Below are 17,947 nucleotides of genomic sequence, written 5' to 3' on the forward strand. Positions count from 1 at the left end.
TAATAGATTTCTAGTTTCATATCATTGTGGTTGGAAAAGTTGCTTGATGTGATTTCAGTCTTCTTAAATTTGTTAAGACTTGTTTTGCGGCCTAACATATGACCTATCCTGGAGTATGATGCACTTGAGAAGAATATGTATTCTGCTGCTTTTGGATGTAATGTTTTATAAATGTCTGTTAGGTCCATCTGGTCTAACTTGTCTTTTAAGTTCAGTGTTTTCTTATTGATATTCTGTATGATTCCATTATTGAAAGTAGGGTACTGAGTCCATTCCGATTACTGTATTGCTGTTGATTTCTCCCTTCAGGTCTGTTAATATTTGCTTTGTATATTTAGGTGCTCTTATGTTGGGGTGCATAAATATTTACAAATGTTATATTGTCTTGCTGGACAGACACTTTTATCATTATGTAATGCCCTTCTTTATCTCTTATTACAGTCTTTGTCTTAAAGTCTATTTTGTCTGATACAGGTATAGCTACTCCTACTTTCTTCTGGCTTGTATGGAATATGTATGGAATATCTTTTCCCATCCCTTTACTTTGAGTTTGTGTGTGGTCTTAAAGCTGAAGTGAGACTCTTGGAGGCAGCATACACTTGGGTCTTATTTGTTTATCCATTCAGCCACTCTATGACTTTTGATTGGAGAACTCAATTCATTTACATTTAAAGTAATTTTTGATCAGTATGGACTTACTATTGCCATTTTGTTCATTGTTTTCTGACTGTTTTGTAATTCCTTTTTTCCTTTGTTCTCTAACTCTTTTCCTTTCTGATCTGATGATCTTCTGCAGTGGTATGCTTAGATTCCCTTCTCTTTAGCTTTTGTGTATCTCCTCTGGGTTTTTACTTTGTGGATACCATGAGGTTTATATAAAACATCTTACATTTGTAACAGGCTATTTTAAACTGATAACAATTTAAGTCAAATGCATACTAAAGCTCTACATTTTTACCCCCCCCACCATGTTTCATGTTTTAGGCGTCATAATTTACATCTTTTTTATCTTGTCTATCTGTTAACAAATTATTATAGTTACAGTTTTTTTTTTAACTATTTTTGTCTTTTAACCTTGATACTAGATTTATAAGTAATTTACTCACTACCACTACAACATGAGAGTATTTTGAATTTAACTATATATTTACCTTAGCAGTGAGATTTACACTTTTATATCTGCTCCTGTTACTAATTAGAGCCCTTCTGTTTCAGCTTGAAGACCGTCCTTTATCACATTTCTTGTAAAGCCCATCTAGTGGTGCTGAACTCCTTTAGCCTTTGCTTGTCTGGAAAACTCCTTATCTCTTCTACTAAAATGAACTGCCAACTCTAATATGCTATGATGACCATACCCTCATAGTTTTACACATTTTGAAACCAAAACTCTAGATAATATGACAGCAATGTCCTTTCCACCTGTATACTTAGCTAGTCTACTAGATAAGACAGAGGAATGTAAATGTCCCTCGGTATTATCACTAATAGTATTAGTCAAATTATCTTTAATAAATCTCAATTAAAATAATTCCCTTAGTGATCTTAAAATATATGGAAGAGGCTTTAAAGACTATTTTTAGAACATAAAGCAGACAGAGGTTCTGATTTCAGATACTATGTACGGAAGAAAGGAAAGTACTACAAATAATTAAAGGCAATTCATTTCCCCATGGAAAAATGTGCTCTAAGATGACATACTGTAAAGTGATTTATAGCATATTGACTATAGTTCTTCTGATGAAAAAACAATTGTCCAAGTTTTCCCTCGAGAACACTCTCAGTAACAACAATCCATGCTCATGGAAAGTCATGAGTTAGAAAATGAGAACCAAATGAACTCTCAGCTGGGAAAAGCCAACAACAATTAATTTAACACCAGTCATTTGTAGAGAACATGTATACATTTCAAAATTCCCCTTGAGAAAAACAGGTCATTGAACGGCAGAGGCCACATATTTGAATATGTTCAAAGAATTTTTACTTAATAAGATAACATGCTCCAAAAGTTTTACATTTAAAAAAACCTTGTTTTTAGGACTAGGTAGTTATGATAAATAGTTGGTCAATATCATCATTTGAATTTCAATACTGTAATAAGTGTTTCTGAAAAAATCACTAAAGTGAGTTCACATTGAACTTGGAACTTGGACAATATATTCTTCAACAGCAGCAGAGAGAAAACGGTGTCATTAAATGGGGCTTTATTCTGATTCATTGGCTAAGAAAATGGGAACAGTTTGAAATCTTCCATATTGTTTCATTTTAATGAGCAGAGAGCATTTTTCATGTCCTTATTAAAGCGGTTAATGTGTTTCTCTAGTCTCATTATCACCACCAGAGTATACGCTCTGTTGTTTCATAACCAAGACAACTCCTTTTCGTTTCAGAGAAGTCAAACTTGATTGCTCACATGTGGTTGTTAATAAAACTCCTGTGGCGCTGCTCAAGGTGCCCATGGGGATTGTACAATTATTTATATTTTCTTATGGTTTTCTATAATTATTGTGATTGTACTTTCACAGAGTAAATGTATCTCCACCAATTAAAGCAGTGGTGGGTTAAGAATATTCATCAGACTTGTGTGAGAGGATATTGTTCTTAGGGTTTTTGCAAAGCACAGAAATTAAACTGCTGTTATCATGTATTCAACCGAAGTGTTAAAATTAAAATGCTCAGCAACTTTGGAGTTTATCTGAGCAGATGTTAACTATTTACGAAAAAATAAACATTATACAGGACTTGCATTCATGATATGATTCTTTTTTGTATTCAAAGTGCTGGAAAGAAAAACTGCTACACAAACTTGGGGGATATAGTTTATGGTATATGACCAGTTTGGATTATTGTTAATTCAGGTCAACTTAAAATTGCAGAATCATAAAATTCCAAGAAATCTCATTTTGCTTTACATCTTTGTATCTTATTTGCTTCACCCCTTTATTTTCTTTGAGGACTCCAGGACTAAGAAAGAGCATGCATAAAAACAAACATCTGAGGCTATCAACTAGAAAACACACAATATAACCTTTCATATTTTGTCATAGAGAAATTTCATTCTATCTAGTTTGACAGTGCTTGCAGCAAAAGTGATCAGCTGTACTTCCATGCCATTAGCTGTCATTTTGATGCTAGAATTTTAGCCTGCTGTGTGTGAGATGTGACTGTCCAGGCACAATTCCCATCAAAGGTAATTTTATGTGCAATGGTGTGTAAAATTTACCTCTAATTATGATAAGGTCACTGATGGGTCATTTATGATATGCTCTCGGGAGACAAGTGCAGTGAATAGCTTTTGGCAAGATTCATCTGGAGAAATTAAATTGGTCTGACCATGACTCAATAGAAAGTAAAAGACTCTTAGAAAATTATTCCTCAATCATGTTTAAAGTTCTAAAGGAACCCAAAGAGGGGCAGTTTGCACAGTGGTGAAGGTTGTGAGTTTTGAAATTATACAGAAATGAGACTTAACCTAGGATCTCTATGCCTAGAAAGTCCTATCTGATCTGGCTTCTGCATATCTCTTGGCTTCTATTTCTGACATTCGCTCCCTCATTACCTGGGCTCCAGCACCACTGGCCTCCTTCCTGGTTTTTGAACACGTCATGGTCACTCATGCTTTGGGAGTCTTTGCACCACAGAGTTTCCTGTAGTTGTACGCTATTCCTTCAGATCTTCATGTGCCTGGAACTTCCTGCTCTTTTACTTTCCAATTAGTGGAATGTGTTGTATCCACTCTCTGAACTACCCAAAACACAGCCTCCTCCTCTCTACCTAGTGTTGCCACCTCCTAACTAGGTAATCACTATTGTGTCATCCTACTGATGTTCTTCAAGTACTAATCATAGTCTTAAGTTACTTATTTACTGCTTAATGTATAATTAAGTTTGCATATGACGATAGGGAGAAAAAAAATCTAAGAATGAAAGGTATCTTGACTAGGAGATCCCACACTCTTGAAACCCCACTGACATTAACTATACAAGTCACTGGTCCAATATTGCTTGATAAAATGGACTAAAAAGAATATCTTTGGGTTGGAGAAACTTCTTGGACTTTATGTAAGACAGCATGAAAATAAAACACCTGATGAGAAATTTTATTAAAATAGTCATTAGAGTGATTTCACTTTTCACTATGATCATGATGGACCTCCATGAAGGGAGAAATGTTAGTCACTTTAGTTATTAACACTTCTTGAAGAGGGTTTTTATATGTAATGGTGGGAAAATGAAAATTTGAGATGAAGAGTGAAATTTTATATTTATTTAAATCTATCAGTGTTTTGTTGTTAGTCTTCTTTCCCAAGATAACTTACTTATAGACATAACAGTGACTTTTCAAATGGTTCATGTTCAGCTAATATTTGTCAACAAATGACTAAGTGCTGGATGGACTGGAAGATCATCTTTGGGTTTCAATCCTTAATGCAAATTGTAACAATAACAACAGGAACAAAGATGAAATCCTTACCAAAGGGTCCAGTCGTGGCCACAGTACGGCTGAACATTTCCAAGGTAGAATCCCAGAGATTGAGTGACCTCCACAAGATTGGTAAAGTCAAGACTAATGCTGTTGAAAAGTACAGATGTCATGATAATCTCATCAATAGCCCATACATCCTCTCCCTGGGAAGAATGATATGGTTGCCACCATCTGAACTGAATTCCAAGCTGTCTTGCATCATCTGGTAATTCTACAGAGATTATTCTAAAGGAGAAAATAGAAGTAAAAATTCAGATTACTTTGATTATCTTAAAATACAAACATTTATAGCAGTATTTTTTTTCCTACAGTATAATATTTGAAAAAAATAATTCTCCCACTATGACAAACATTCTTGAGATTTCCAATTTCCTGTCTGACTCCAACAAAGTCTTCTCAACACATCTAAAACTGTGACTTTGCTTGCACTCAGCTGTTCTCAGAAAAGCTAACTCAATAAAACATAGTTGTCAATGTGGCAGGATTTGCCTAAGTCTGGTAAAGGCTCTTGGGCAGCTTGTTACACACATTATAGTTTTGGGCTGGTTGGAACCATGGCACTTCCTCATTCCCATGAGTTTAGCATACTGTGTGAGGTCACTTGCTGTGTCATGGTGGCTATGACAGTAAACCTGTATCTGACAAGTGGGGAAGAAAATTAAGAATAATATCTAATTTCCAGGAGCAATCATTGTACACAGCAGCAGGAACTATATATTAATTGCCACTGCAATGACATCTGCTTGAAAGCTCCATAAATCATAGTACCATGCTGCTCAAATCTGTACACAAGGTGAGATGTGAAACAAATGGCAAATGGAACATTTATCTCCATCAGTGTATGATCATACACCAGGAGAGGTGTTTGCAGTAAACGCACACTGAAGGGACTGAATCTTTTTCCTAGTGAGCAAAGAAAATCTCCCTAAGACAGGTGACTAGCTGGATAACTTAGAAATAAATTATTTAAAAACTTCAATGTCTAAGGCTGGATTTACTGAGAAATTAGATTGATTTTCATATTTGTATTACATTCATCTTTAGTTATTACACAAAGAAACATTAAATCACATCTTGAAAATGTAATTTTTTGCATACTGAAAGTTATTAAAAGTAATATCTATTTTTATTTTAAATAATCTGCACATGAAAATATGGGGTAGAATAACACAATTATCACCGTTGATTATATAAACGGTAAAAAATTGGTAGGACTTTTTGTAATGTGAGAAAACATACATTTTAAATGATGAGAAATCAATGTTCAAATACAGAAATATAAATTAAAAAACATTTCTTAAACTAAAAAGACATAGCTATAACAGATTTATGATTTTCTTAAGTACTTTCCATGATCTGCTGAATTTTTTTAACCAATGTGAGTTTATTAAAAGAAAAGTACTTATTAAATACTTAATTAAATTATTTCAGTAATTTTCACTTTAATTTTCTAAATATTTATTTATTTATTAAATAATTAAATAATATTTATGTTAACATATCAAATATATAATAAAATAAACTATATTCAAACTGGCTCAACAATGAAAACATCATGCATTAATTTAATAATTTAATTTGATTAGCATTATGTTATTAGAAGATTATAATTTTCTTTTAATATTAATAATTTTAAAAGCAGTTACTGTTCTCTCTGATGAAAATAAATATAATATTAAAAATTAACAACTGAGAAGTAGAATTTTTCGGGCAACTTTAAAGGAAAATAAAGTGCATATGTGTGTGAGAACAGTAACTGAAGTGACCAATATTTTCCCCAGCAGAGATGTGAAGACTGTGAGTCTGTAGTCAGACTCTTGGGTTAAAGTCCGTACTTTGTCACCTCATGGTTGATAACTTTACAGCTGCAGGGAAGGTATTTAACTTCTATGTGCCTTAGCATCTTCATCTGTGAAACTGGGATAATAATATCCTGATGGCAAAGTCAGAGACTTTTTTCTATTTTTCACTATTGTATCTTAGCACCTAGAATAGTGTCTGGCATATAAAAAGAATAACTTCTTGCTGCATAGATGAAGTACATATTATCAGTATACCCTGACAAGAGATTCAAACACAGAGGCACAAGGAGGTTAAAGATTTTCTTTTAGGTTAAGCAGCTTTTAACTGACAATGCCAGGGTATGGACCTAGGGAACATGGCTCTAGAGTCTGCGTCCTTTACCTCTACGTTATATCTTGGAGTGGGGTGGGAGTCTCTGCTTTACCACTCTATGCATATTACAGTGGCTGGTTAGAATGGCTATGGAGCCATTTGATCAGAATATTCCTAGATGAGAACCCAGGGACTTAGGTCAACTTTCTGTCTCAAACTTCCTTTTTTGGATAGGTACTAAGCTCATGGATTTCCTGTAATCAAATACAATAATCAAGACAAAAATAAAATATAATTAGACTTCATAATAATTTTAGAATAAGAAACCAAGCCCCATAATTAAGAAAAATCTAGAATAATTTTAGTCTCACCAAAAATATATAGTTTTATATTAATAAGAATGCCAATTAGTTCACGAGGCAGTCTAGTCAGTTAGAATTAAAAGATTAACTTAGATATATTTACAGACTTTAACTTTTATAAATATCAAGCAGATAGAGTTCTTTCACTTACTGAGTGAATTATAGGTAAGGAAATTATTAGAAATCAGCTAGGAATAACAGTAGTTAGCCAACTAGCATATCTAATTTATGGATCACACTTCATTTTCGAACAACCATGGCAGAAAGGAACAATATGGAATTCACAGCAATTACAGACAGCAATTTATACTGAAGAAAACACAGCAAATGGATAAAGGCATCAATAATTAACTGTCTCATGGAGAGTTTACATGGTTTGTACTATTTCTCATATAAAACATAATTTAGTGTTTAGAATATATCAAATTCTACTTCTGCCATGTCACCTTTCATTAATATTTTTAGGAGAGAGGGGGAGGAGGGAAGAGTCTCTTGGACAGAGGCAATATATATAAACTGAAAGTGTTCTTGGTTCCACTACCACGTTCTCCTTTTAAAAAACATCTCCCCTCTGATCTTAATCTTTCAAGCTGTGCACATACCTAATGCTGAAAAGCCACCTCGGTTCTGCTTAGAAGAAAAATGTTGCTGTCAAATGGCAGACAAGATTAAATGTACCTTTGCAATAGTACATTAAATGTATAATTTCTTTTCATATCAACAAAGATTAATTAAATTTCATGCTACAAATTGATTACTGAATTTTGAAGCTGTCCATCCTTGTTAGAAAAAAATGTGTTTTGGGCCAATTTAACTTAGGACAATGATATTTTCTTCATGCTTTCATCATTTTTATTATCACCTTGATTTTTGCTTAATTTTCTTTTAATGCTTATTATGGAGAACCTATGAAATGCTTCTTGAGGATTCATATGTCTCTACTGAGTGAGAAAGTTGAGTTTAGTCTTATATTTACCCTTATAGGGAAAAGACTCAACACATCTGGTGCATTCTTAAATTTTACAACATATAGTATTTACCACTCGTAATAGTTGTTAACTATTATCTCTGTTACATGCTACTTCATCTTCTAATGAAAATAAAGATTCTCATCTATTTGCAAATACCTAAATGAAGGGATAGCTCTCGGCAGAATTTTAAAGTATATAAACTCTATCATCATTGCCCCTGTCCTTTTGCCATGGTGCCAGTGCACACTTCAGTGCCCAAAGTCCTCACTCTTTTTCACATCTTACCATGATCAACATGTATGTACGTCCAGGAAGGTAAACTGTATTAGCTCTTTATATCTGAAAGTGAATGTAAGTCAGAGTGATACCTCCTCTAGTGCTATTTTAACTTTCCCATCCTCCTCTTCTCCTGCTATTTTAAAGGAATTTCAGTGAGCAGGTCAATAAATGTTCTAGAAAAGGAGAGGAATCTTTGGACTCTTCCGAAATTGTATCACAAATGGTGATTACCACTCTCCCAAAGTGAGGGATGGCCCTACTTCAAGTAAAACTTAAATCTCACAATTGTGACTATATATTATGAAATATATAAGCCAAAAAAAATAGAAGTGGCCTGAAGAAAGGGCTTTAAATACAGCCTCCACTCCATCTTTGCCAGGGACTCTACACATGCTAGAAAAACTCCTTTATACTCATTACTTAATTATATTACATGCAAACTTAAAAAACATATTGGTCATCAGATTTTATGAGTTATTATCTCATATAATTTATTATAATATATTATCATATATTGCTAAAAAATATTTATCAACAGCATTTATAATTTAGTACCGTATTAAAATCGTACCTAATAGTTTGCACTATAGTTGAATAAGGAAAGTAGTGTTAGTTATTTTTCTCTTTCCTAGGTATCAAAATATTTCCCTTAGATGCACATTTCAGAATATGAGAATAAATTTCTTCAAATTACCAGAAGTCAGTAGGGCAAATGAATTACAAGAAGGCAGCTTTCTAGTTTTTCATTGCAAGAGGCATCAACCTTTGTCCTCACCATCTCTCAATGCAAAAGCATCTGGACTCTTACACCACTTGAATGATGATTTCCCCAGGAAGGAGATATCACCCTTACCAATTTTTCCAAGTACTTTCCAACATACCTGGGCTCATGATAGTTGAGATATGAATAATGTTCCAAGAGTTTCCAAGTTATCCCATTATCATAAGAATAATGCAATAAAACACCTTCACCAGGCTGGTCAGGGGCTTTGCATGTGCTCAGAACAGACTTGCTCCCCAGCCGCAACGTGAACTGGAGAAACCTAGAAATGAATTGTCTATAATTAGTGTGCATAAACATTTTAAATCATAACATTCATTTTGGCTTTTAAAGAATTTTGAACAAATTTAAATAAACTACTCAAAAGCTGTAGGTTTCCACTCATCTCTCTTCTATAAAATGTAGTAAGTAATTTCACTGTGAGATGTATGAATATATGTAGAAGATGAGGTCACTGCATGTGTTTTGTAGACAGATATATCTATACAAATATAACGGTATGTTTATACATATTTGTATACTACATACTTGTGTACATACAGTTAAAATGCCAATCATTCTTTTGCTGCATTATTTATTAAGCACTGGGGGAAGGAAAGATGTAGAGTAAATCTAATCAGCCTCTGCAAGCTGTCAAATAAATAAAACTACATAAATAATTAACTAGCCCTTGGCTTAAGGACAGTTTTGATGCTAACAGTTCATATTTTTAAAAATCTAGTCAGTCATTAGTATCTTAACGTCATCAGTGAGCCTTCTAATTTATTAAAAACTAGGGCAAATTAACTCTATATAAACTATAAGCTTCCTCTCATCCTGGTTGAAAATCAGAAGATATATATTAGTAAAAAAGAAAAAAATGGAAAATTAATAGATCTGAATTCAATTGTTATCTTGTTTCTGTATGTATTCCACCCTGCTTTAACTCACCTGGATTGTGAGCTGTCAAGGAAAGATGTAATTAGCTGACGCCTCCCATCTTTGTTGAAAACCAGGGCCTTACCACTGGTCAAGACACCACAGCCAAAGCTGACTTCAGCACCACGGATAGAGTAAAAGTTATGGTAAGAGGAGAGCCTGGAACTGCCAAAGCTTTCAGAAATAAACATTGGGAATGTCTGGGATGCCATCTCACAAGCTGGGCCAGAAAATCCAGGGTCACACCTGAAAAAGAAACCATGATATTAAATCTCAAACTGTTGGCCCTTTCAGGGATTCCTTTATCTACTTTGGGGATTAGGAAGTCCAGAGGCCAGGACTGGATTGAATGGTAAGCAAGGCTCATTCGTCTTTGGAGAATACTGAATGTGAAGACTCGATATGGGAGAAGTAATTGTAAATATCCCAAAAGAATACAGCCTTTGCACATTCCTGCTGTAAAAAAAACCTTATGATTAAAACAATAATTCAGCACTCACCTTCAACCAATGCCAGTAATTTATCTGCAAATGCATCTATGCTTGTGCACATTTCCAATTTAAAATCTTTATAAAAGGTATATTATATGTATATAATTTTATTCACAATGATGTTCATTAAATTTGTAAAAGAAACAACATAAACAAAATACTTCTATAAGATATCTAGAATAAATTTCCTTTAAGAACACATGTAAAAATACACATTATGTTTTTGACAGTAATTACTGGAAATATTTGGAAAAGATTGGAAACTAGATTGGCATTATAAAGGGAATGTATACACCCTTGACCTAGATAGATGGATGTCCTTAGCAGAACTGTGTTGTCTCTCAGTGGAATTCCACATTAGCGGTGCTTCAAGAAAAAGAAACACACACACACACACACACACACACACCAGCCTGCCTGCTGCCATGTAAGGATGTGCTGTATTTATGTTAGCTGACTAGAATATATATGGAGCTCCCTGAGTCTTCTATCAGTGAGAAAACTCATCACAGATGACTTAATAATTGAATATCAGAAACTTTCTATATTTTAAGGAGTTTGCTCATCAGGAATCAGTTTCAAATTCTTTATTTTTACTGCACTATTTCTTTCTCACTATATTTACTATGTTTCCCATTATAAAATTAAATTGGTGTCTTTTTGGGTGGGTGGCAGGGTTCTCATCTAAGCATTCAAAACTTTCTAAAATTTGAAGCAAGTCTTTTATTTTTATTTATTTATTTTTAATTTTTAATTTTTTATTGAAGTACAGTTGATTTATAATGTGTTAGTTTCTGGTATACAGCAAAGTGATTCAGTTATACATACGTATATTCTTTTTCATATTCTTTTCCATTATGGTTTATTACAAGATATTGAATATAGCTCCCTGTATTATACAATAGGTCCTTGTTGTTTATCTATTATATATATAGTAGTGTGTATCTGCTAATTCCAAACTCCTAATTTATCCTTCTACCACCCCTTTTCCCCTTTGGTAACCACAAGTTTGTTTTCTATGTCTGTGAGTCTGTGAAACAAGCCTTTTATAAAGCAAGTGTACCGATGAAGTGATATTATGGCACAACTCATAAGGTTACTTCTTTAGCACTAGTGCAGAAACTGGGATCTATGCTGGCCTCACAGAGGGTCCATGGAGTGTGTGAATGTCCTGAAATCAAATGCCAAATTTTATGTGTATTGGATATTCTTGGGGGGGTTTATAGTTATCACCATTTTATGAAAAAGGTTGCACCCTAAAATGCCAAGAACTACTGTAGCATGAAGTTGAGGTTGTCTTGGCGTTAGGGATGGGAGTGGGAAAGAAAACCAATATTTACAGAGCAGGTAAATAAGCCTCAAACAGTTCACTTCTTTCACATGTTACCCCCTTGACTTAGGCCAACTCTAAAGAGCCAAACAGTTTCTAAAAAGGATAAAAAGTCAGCTAAAGAGGACACATTTTAACATTTGAAAACAATATAGTTTACCATGGCCACAAATTGGAATTAATGTCCCCCAATAACACTATCTATTGCCAGAGTGCTTTTCAGGGCAAATGCGTATCTGTGTATTAAATGCGTCTTCTTCAGCCTACTGACTGGGGGAAACTGGTGATCATTTAAAGAAGACTCACACTGGAGTCAGTTCCCATTTTGAAAGTATACTTTTAAACAAAAGTTACATAATTGGGATAAAATGCTGGTAAGGATTCCACTCATATACATTTATAATACCTTTGTAGCCTTTATTTTGCAGCAAAATTGTAGGCTGGCACACACGGGGGATTTCAGGAATGACCAGAGGCTCTTCTGATTCCAAATATGTCCCCTACTGGTTCATCTACCCACCCTTAAATGTGGCATTACGGTCACCCTGCATGTCAGGGAAAAAGGCTCCATTGTTAAGACACATGGATAACACTTGTGTAGGAAGGTTTCTAATACTCTCTGTCCTTCTCACTAGCATCTCTAACAGAAATGAGCTTAACAGGATAATAAGTTGTCAGTTTAGAAGATCAGGCCTGGGGATTGTACACAGGCAAGAAAGTGTTAGAAAGCAGGAAAGGTGGAATCCTGTTAGCAAACAATGGTAGTGACTAAGGGAGCGAAATGGGGAGAAAAAGAGCTGCAGAGGCCAAATTCAAGGATCTGTTTAAAGGAAATAAGTGGTTTTGAATATGAATTATGTTTCTGTGGAATTCTGCTCAAAATTGAAAGGTGTATATTGCTGGAAAAAGAGGTAGTGGCCAAACTTTTAGCCCAGTCGCAAATGAACAAAGCCAATGAATATTACATCAAACTTTGTCACAAATAGGGAAAAAACTAAAGCTCCAACTGGTGACAATATTTTGCAAAACCTCAGCAGGAAGGAAAGGCCATTATTATTCAGGATAACGTAGAGTATCAAAAAAAAAAGATGCCCAAAAGGCATAAAACTGCCATTCAGATTTCTGTTTGCATCCATCGTGGGTGACACAGATGGTTGCCTAACAAAATCATTTAATGCTAACAGAGACATTGTACACAAAATAATGAAGTACAAAGTATAACTGTTATAATTATAGATAGGTATTTTAGAAATAGCACTTTCTATTTTCATTAATAAAAGCAGTTGTCATTTTAGATAATTTGTTTTCAAAACTTTTCAGGACAACTTCAGGAATTACAAAAATGTCTGGCTTCTCTGTGTTAATTTTATTTGAAATGCACTAAACAAGAGAATGATCTGGTTATGGATAATGAATGAAGATAAACTTGAGGCAAACACCAGCTGACGTTTCATAGATCTAACGAGTCAGTGTTTCTAGGCGGGAGCAGGTGGTTTTATTAAAAAGGGCAGAGATGCTTATTCTATTTTGAGATACAAGTGGGAACTTTTCAATTCTTTACGTACATTTCCATTATAAACATTTCCATTGGGCAGAGCGATATCTCTGTTAACCAAATTCATTGAAATACAGTTAAAAAGTTAACCTGAGGCTCAAGATGGCAGAGTGAGAGGACGTGGAGCTCACCTCCCCCCGCCCACAAACACATCAAAAAATATACCTACATGTGGAACAATTCTCATGGAAAACTAACCGGAAATCGGCAGAAGAACTCCTATACAGCCAAGGCTGCAAAGAAAGATGGCCATGTAACCAGGTAGGTTGGGAAAAAAAGGCATCAGTTTGGGACCTGTACCTCTGGGAGGGGTCTAAGAGGAAAGGAAGGACTGCGTGGTTGGACCCTCACCCTGGGAAGTGAGCCACAGGCTGGGCGTCCCAGTCCTGGGGTCCTACATGGAGGAGACAAGTCCCCGTGGCTGCTGGGAGAACAGCTGGGGCAGACAGAAGGGCTGGAGAAGCCTAGACTCCACTCGCAAGGAACACGCGGGTGCTGGCTTGCCAACAGACAGGGCAGAGCAAGCTCTGGACCAGTGGCTGCTACCTCGCCGTGCTCCCCAATCCAGGCTAGGTGAACAGTCTGGTCCTGCCCACTCCACATCACAGCTTGGCATTGGATCTAGAGCTGCCAGGTCCTGGGAGAAAACTTGATATAGGGGCACAGGAGCAGCCGGGGGGGCCTGGGGTTTGGGTGGGGCAGTGCAGCTTACTCTGGCAGCACCATGAAAGCAGCACAGACCCCTGATGGCAGTGTAGCTGCTGAAGCTCCTGCGACTGGCTCCCAGCCAAGCAAATGCTCCAGCCCTGCCCACTCCGTGCCACAGCCTGGTGCTCGATCTGGGGAAGACAGGTCCTGGGAGAAAACTCGATCTAGGGACAAAGAGGAGGTTTGGGGGCTTGGGGTGTGGTCCACATGGGGCGGTGGCAGCCATTGTTGGCGCTTACACACCCCAGAAGCAACCCAGACCTCTTGATGGCAGCTCAGCTGCTTCAATTCCAGCAACCATAAGCACCGACCCCCAGTCCCAGCTGAGCAAACTCTCTGGCTCCGCTCACTCCATGCCACAACGTTGCACTAGATCTAGGAAATGACAACAGGCAAAGGATGCAATCTTGGGTTGCATCTGAGCAGAGCTGCAGATACCTACACAAGCAGCACATCAGACTTCTGTAAGCGCAGTAGCCTCCCTTACTTCAGCACTCTCCTCCACTGGGGCAAAGGCCCCAGTGCCAGGAGAAGGCATAACGCACACTTAAACGGAACAGAGCCAGCTGGAGCCCAACCCTCAGGTCTTCCCCTCCAGCAACTGTGGAGCAGACCCCACCCCTGACATGGCTCCAACACTCATGGAGCAGAGAGGAAGTCCTGCCTCACACCTTGTACAGGCTCTATCTCCTCCAGCATCAACCACACCCCCTATCAAGGTGATAGTGGCCAGCAGACCCTGAGGAAAGACGTGGCTGGCATCCACGTCAAATCCAGTCCTCACACCAAAGACACTGGGCACATGCAGTCTACATGGGGATGCTCTCACATAAAAACACCCCCTTAGGCTTCCCTGGTGGCTCAGTGGTTAAGAATCCGCCTGCCAATGCAGGGACATGGGTTTGAGCCCTGGTCCGGGATGATCCCACGTCGCGGAGCAACTAAGCCCATGCACCACGACTACTGAGCCCACGTGCCACAACTACTGAAACCTGCGCACTTAGAGCCTGTGCTCCACAAGAAGAGAAGCCACCGCAATGAGAAGCCTGCGCACTGCAACGAAGAGTAGCCCCCACTCACTGCAACTAGAGAAAGCCCAGGCAGAGCAATGAAAACCCAGTGCAGCCAAAAAAAAAAAAAAACCCTTCAAGGCCACAATAGATAACTGTTTCACCTAAATTCATAAAGACAGAGAAAGTAAAATGAAAAGGCAGAGTAACTAGTCCCAATTGAAAGAGCAAGAGAAAACCCCTGAAAAAATAATGGAACAGAGATAACTGGTCTGCCAGACACAGATTCAAAAATTTGGTAATAGGGACTTCCCTGGTGGTCCAGTGGTTAAGACTCTGCGCTTCCAATGTAGAGGGCGTGGATTCGATCCCTGGTCATGGAACTAAGATCCAACGTGCCACGTGGCACGGCCAAAAACAATTTATAAAAGACAAGAAAATTCTTAAAAGTCAAATCACAACTCTCACGTTGTGCATTTAAAAAAAAAGTTGGTAATATAAATGCTAACTGAATTAAGAAAGACTATCTATATAAATGCAGATCATCTTAACGAGGAACTAGAAACTATAGAGATGACCCAATCAAAAACAGATAATTCAATTTCTGAGATAAAAAAACACTCTAGAAGCAATGAATAGCCAAATAAATAATACAGAAGAATGCATAAATGGTCTGGAAGATAGAATAAAGGAAATTAATCAGAACAGCAGACAGAAAACAAATGAAAAAAATGAAAGCAACATATGAGATCTATGGGATAATATAAAACATGCCAACATATGCATAATGGGTTCCAGAAGGAGAAGAGAGAAAGAAGGAGATCAAAAATGTATTTGAAGAAATTATGGCTGAAAACTTCCCCACCCTAAAGAAGGAAACATATTCAGGTGCAGGAAGCACAGAGGGTCCCAAACAAGATGAACCCAAAGAGACCCACACTAAGACATATAATAAAAATGGCAAAAGTTGAAGATAGAGAATTCTAAAGGCAGCAAGAGAAAAACAGTCATACACAAGGGAAACACTATAAGGCTTCGGCTGATTTCTCTGCAGAAACTTTTCAGGCCAGAAGGGAGTGGCATGGTATATTCAAAGTCCTGAAAGGGAGAATCTGCAACCTAGGATACTCTACCCAGCAAGATTATCATTTTAAACAGAAGGAGAGACAAAGAACTTCTCAGAGAAGCAAAAACTAAAAGAATTCAGCAATACTAAACCTACCCTAAAATAAATGTTGAAGGGTCTCCTCTAAATGGAAAAAGAAGCAAGAACCTATAGGAAAGGGAAAAATCCCAATAGGAAAGGAAAATATATAGTAAGGACTGAAGATCATTTAAATAAGCCAGTATGTAGATTAAAAAACAGAAAAATTATAAAAGCAACCATAACTACAATAAACAGTAGTTTATTGGGATAAGCATGAAGATGTAAAAAATGACAGCCAAAACACAAAATGTGGGTGAGGAGAGTAAAAAATATAGGTTTTTTAGAATGTATTTGAACTTAAATTATCAGTTTTATCAGTTTAAAGCAAGTAGATATAATTATGGGTCAACATATATGAACCCACAAATAAAACATATAAAAGAGATACACAAAAATCAAAAAGAAAGAAATTCAAGCATACTACAAAAGAAAATCATCAAGCTACAATAGGAAAAACAAAAAGAAAAAGAAATGAACAAAGAAGAACTATAAAAACAATTGGAAAACAAGAAATAAAATGGCAATAAGTACATACCTATCAATAATTTTGGAGAGGATGTGGAGAAAAGGGAACTCTTGTACACTTTTGGTGGGAATATAAATTGGTGCAGCTACTTGGAAAAGAGTATGGACGTTCCTTAAAAAACTAAAAACAGAACTACCATATGATCCAACAATTCCACTCCTGGGTATATATCCGGTAAAAACAAAAACTCTAATTCGAAAAGATACGTGCACCCCAATGTTCATAGCAGTACTATTTATAATAGCCAAGATATAGAAGCAACCCAAGTGCCCATTAACAGATGATTTACATTAGAGGATGTGGTATATATAATATATAAAATGGACTATTACTCAGCCATAAAGAAGAATGAAATGCTGCTGCCATTTGCAGCAATGTGAATGGACCTAGAGAATATTATGCTTTTTGAAATAAGTCAGAAAGAGAAAAACAAATACTATATGATATCACTTATATGTGGAATCTAAAAAATAATACAAATTAATGTATATAGCAAAACAGAAACAGATTCACAGACACAGAAAACAAACTTGTGGTTATGGAAGGGGAGAGGGAGAGGAGAGAAACAAATTAGCGGTAGGGGATTAACAGATACAAACTACTATGTATAAAATAGATAAGCAACAAAGATTTACTGTATAGCACAGGGAAGTATATAACCTATAAAGAAATATAACCTGCAAAAATACTAAATCACTATGATGTACACCTGAAACTAACACAATATTGTAAAGCAAGTATACTTCAATTAAATAACAAAGTTAACCCGACACTCTAATCTCAGTGGTGACCAATGTCTTGCCTCATACATATAATTTCTAAATGATCAGGCTCAAAGCACTTTTATGATTTTTCCATTAATTACTTATTTAACTGGCTAATTAATTAATGACTCTTTTTTGTTTCAAGGACAAGAAGAGAGACTAGATGATCCATTGTTGAAAACTTATCTGTGTAACAAAGACTGTGGTTTCAGTAATTCTCAGGATATCTTATAATTAAATATTATAGGGGAATGACATAATGACTATCCATTCTTGCTATAAATAAATATAATGCAATGCTCTGATGGTGACTAGATATTAAACTGTTTATGTGTAATTTCATACTTCATTTTCTGCATCATTATTATATAAAATTCTTTACATATCATTTTGAAGACTCAAAAGATTTTCAAAAGTAAGCAAGATTTGAAGTTACATTTAAAGATGA

The 17,947-nt window shown here is 36.1% G+C and overlaps 1 protein-coding gene across 1 annotated transcript in view; it reads right to left on the bottom strand.

Annotated features, from left to right (window-relative positions):
- Positions 1 to 17,947, bottom strand: part of RELN (reelin) — a 374,678-nt gene that overhangs the window by 156,835 nt on the left and 199,896 nt on the right. Inside the window, exons 16-18 of the mRNA XM_059934127.1 lie at positions 9,921 to 10,154; positions 9,091 to 9,252; positions 4,471 to 4,707 (exon numbers count right to left, since the gene is read on the bottom strand). Coding sequence (XP_059790110.1) covers positions 4,471 to 4,707; positions 9,091 to 9,252; positions 9,921 to 10,154 — 633 coding nt within the window. The remainder of the gene's footprint in view (positions 1 to 4,470; positions 4,708 to 9,090; positions 9,253 to 9,920; positions 10,155 to 17,947) is intronic.

The sequence above is a fragment of the Balaenoptera ricei genome, chromosome 9, assembly GCF_028023285.1.
Source record: "Balaenoptera ricei isolate mBalRic1 chromosome 9, mBalRic1.hap2, whole genome shotgun sequence".
Taxonomy (NCBI): Eukaryota; Metazoa; Chordata; class Mammalia; order Artiodactyla; family Balaenopteridae; genus Balaenoptera; species Balaenoptera ricei.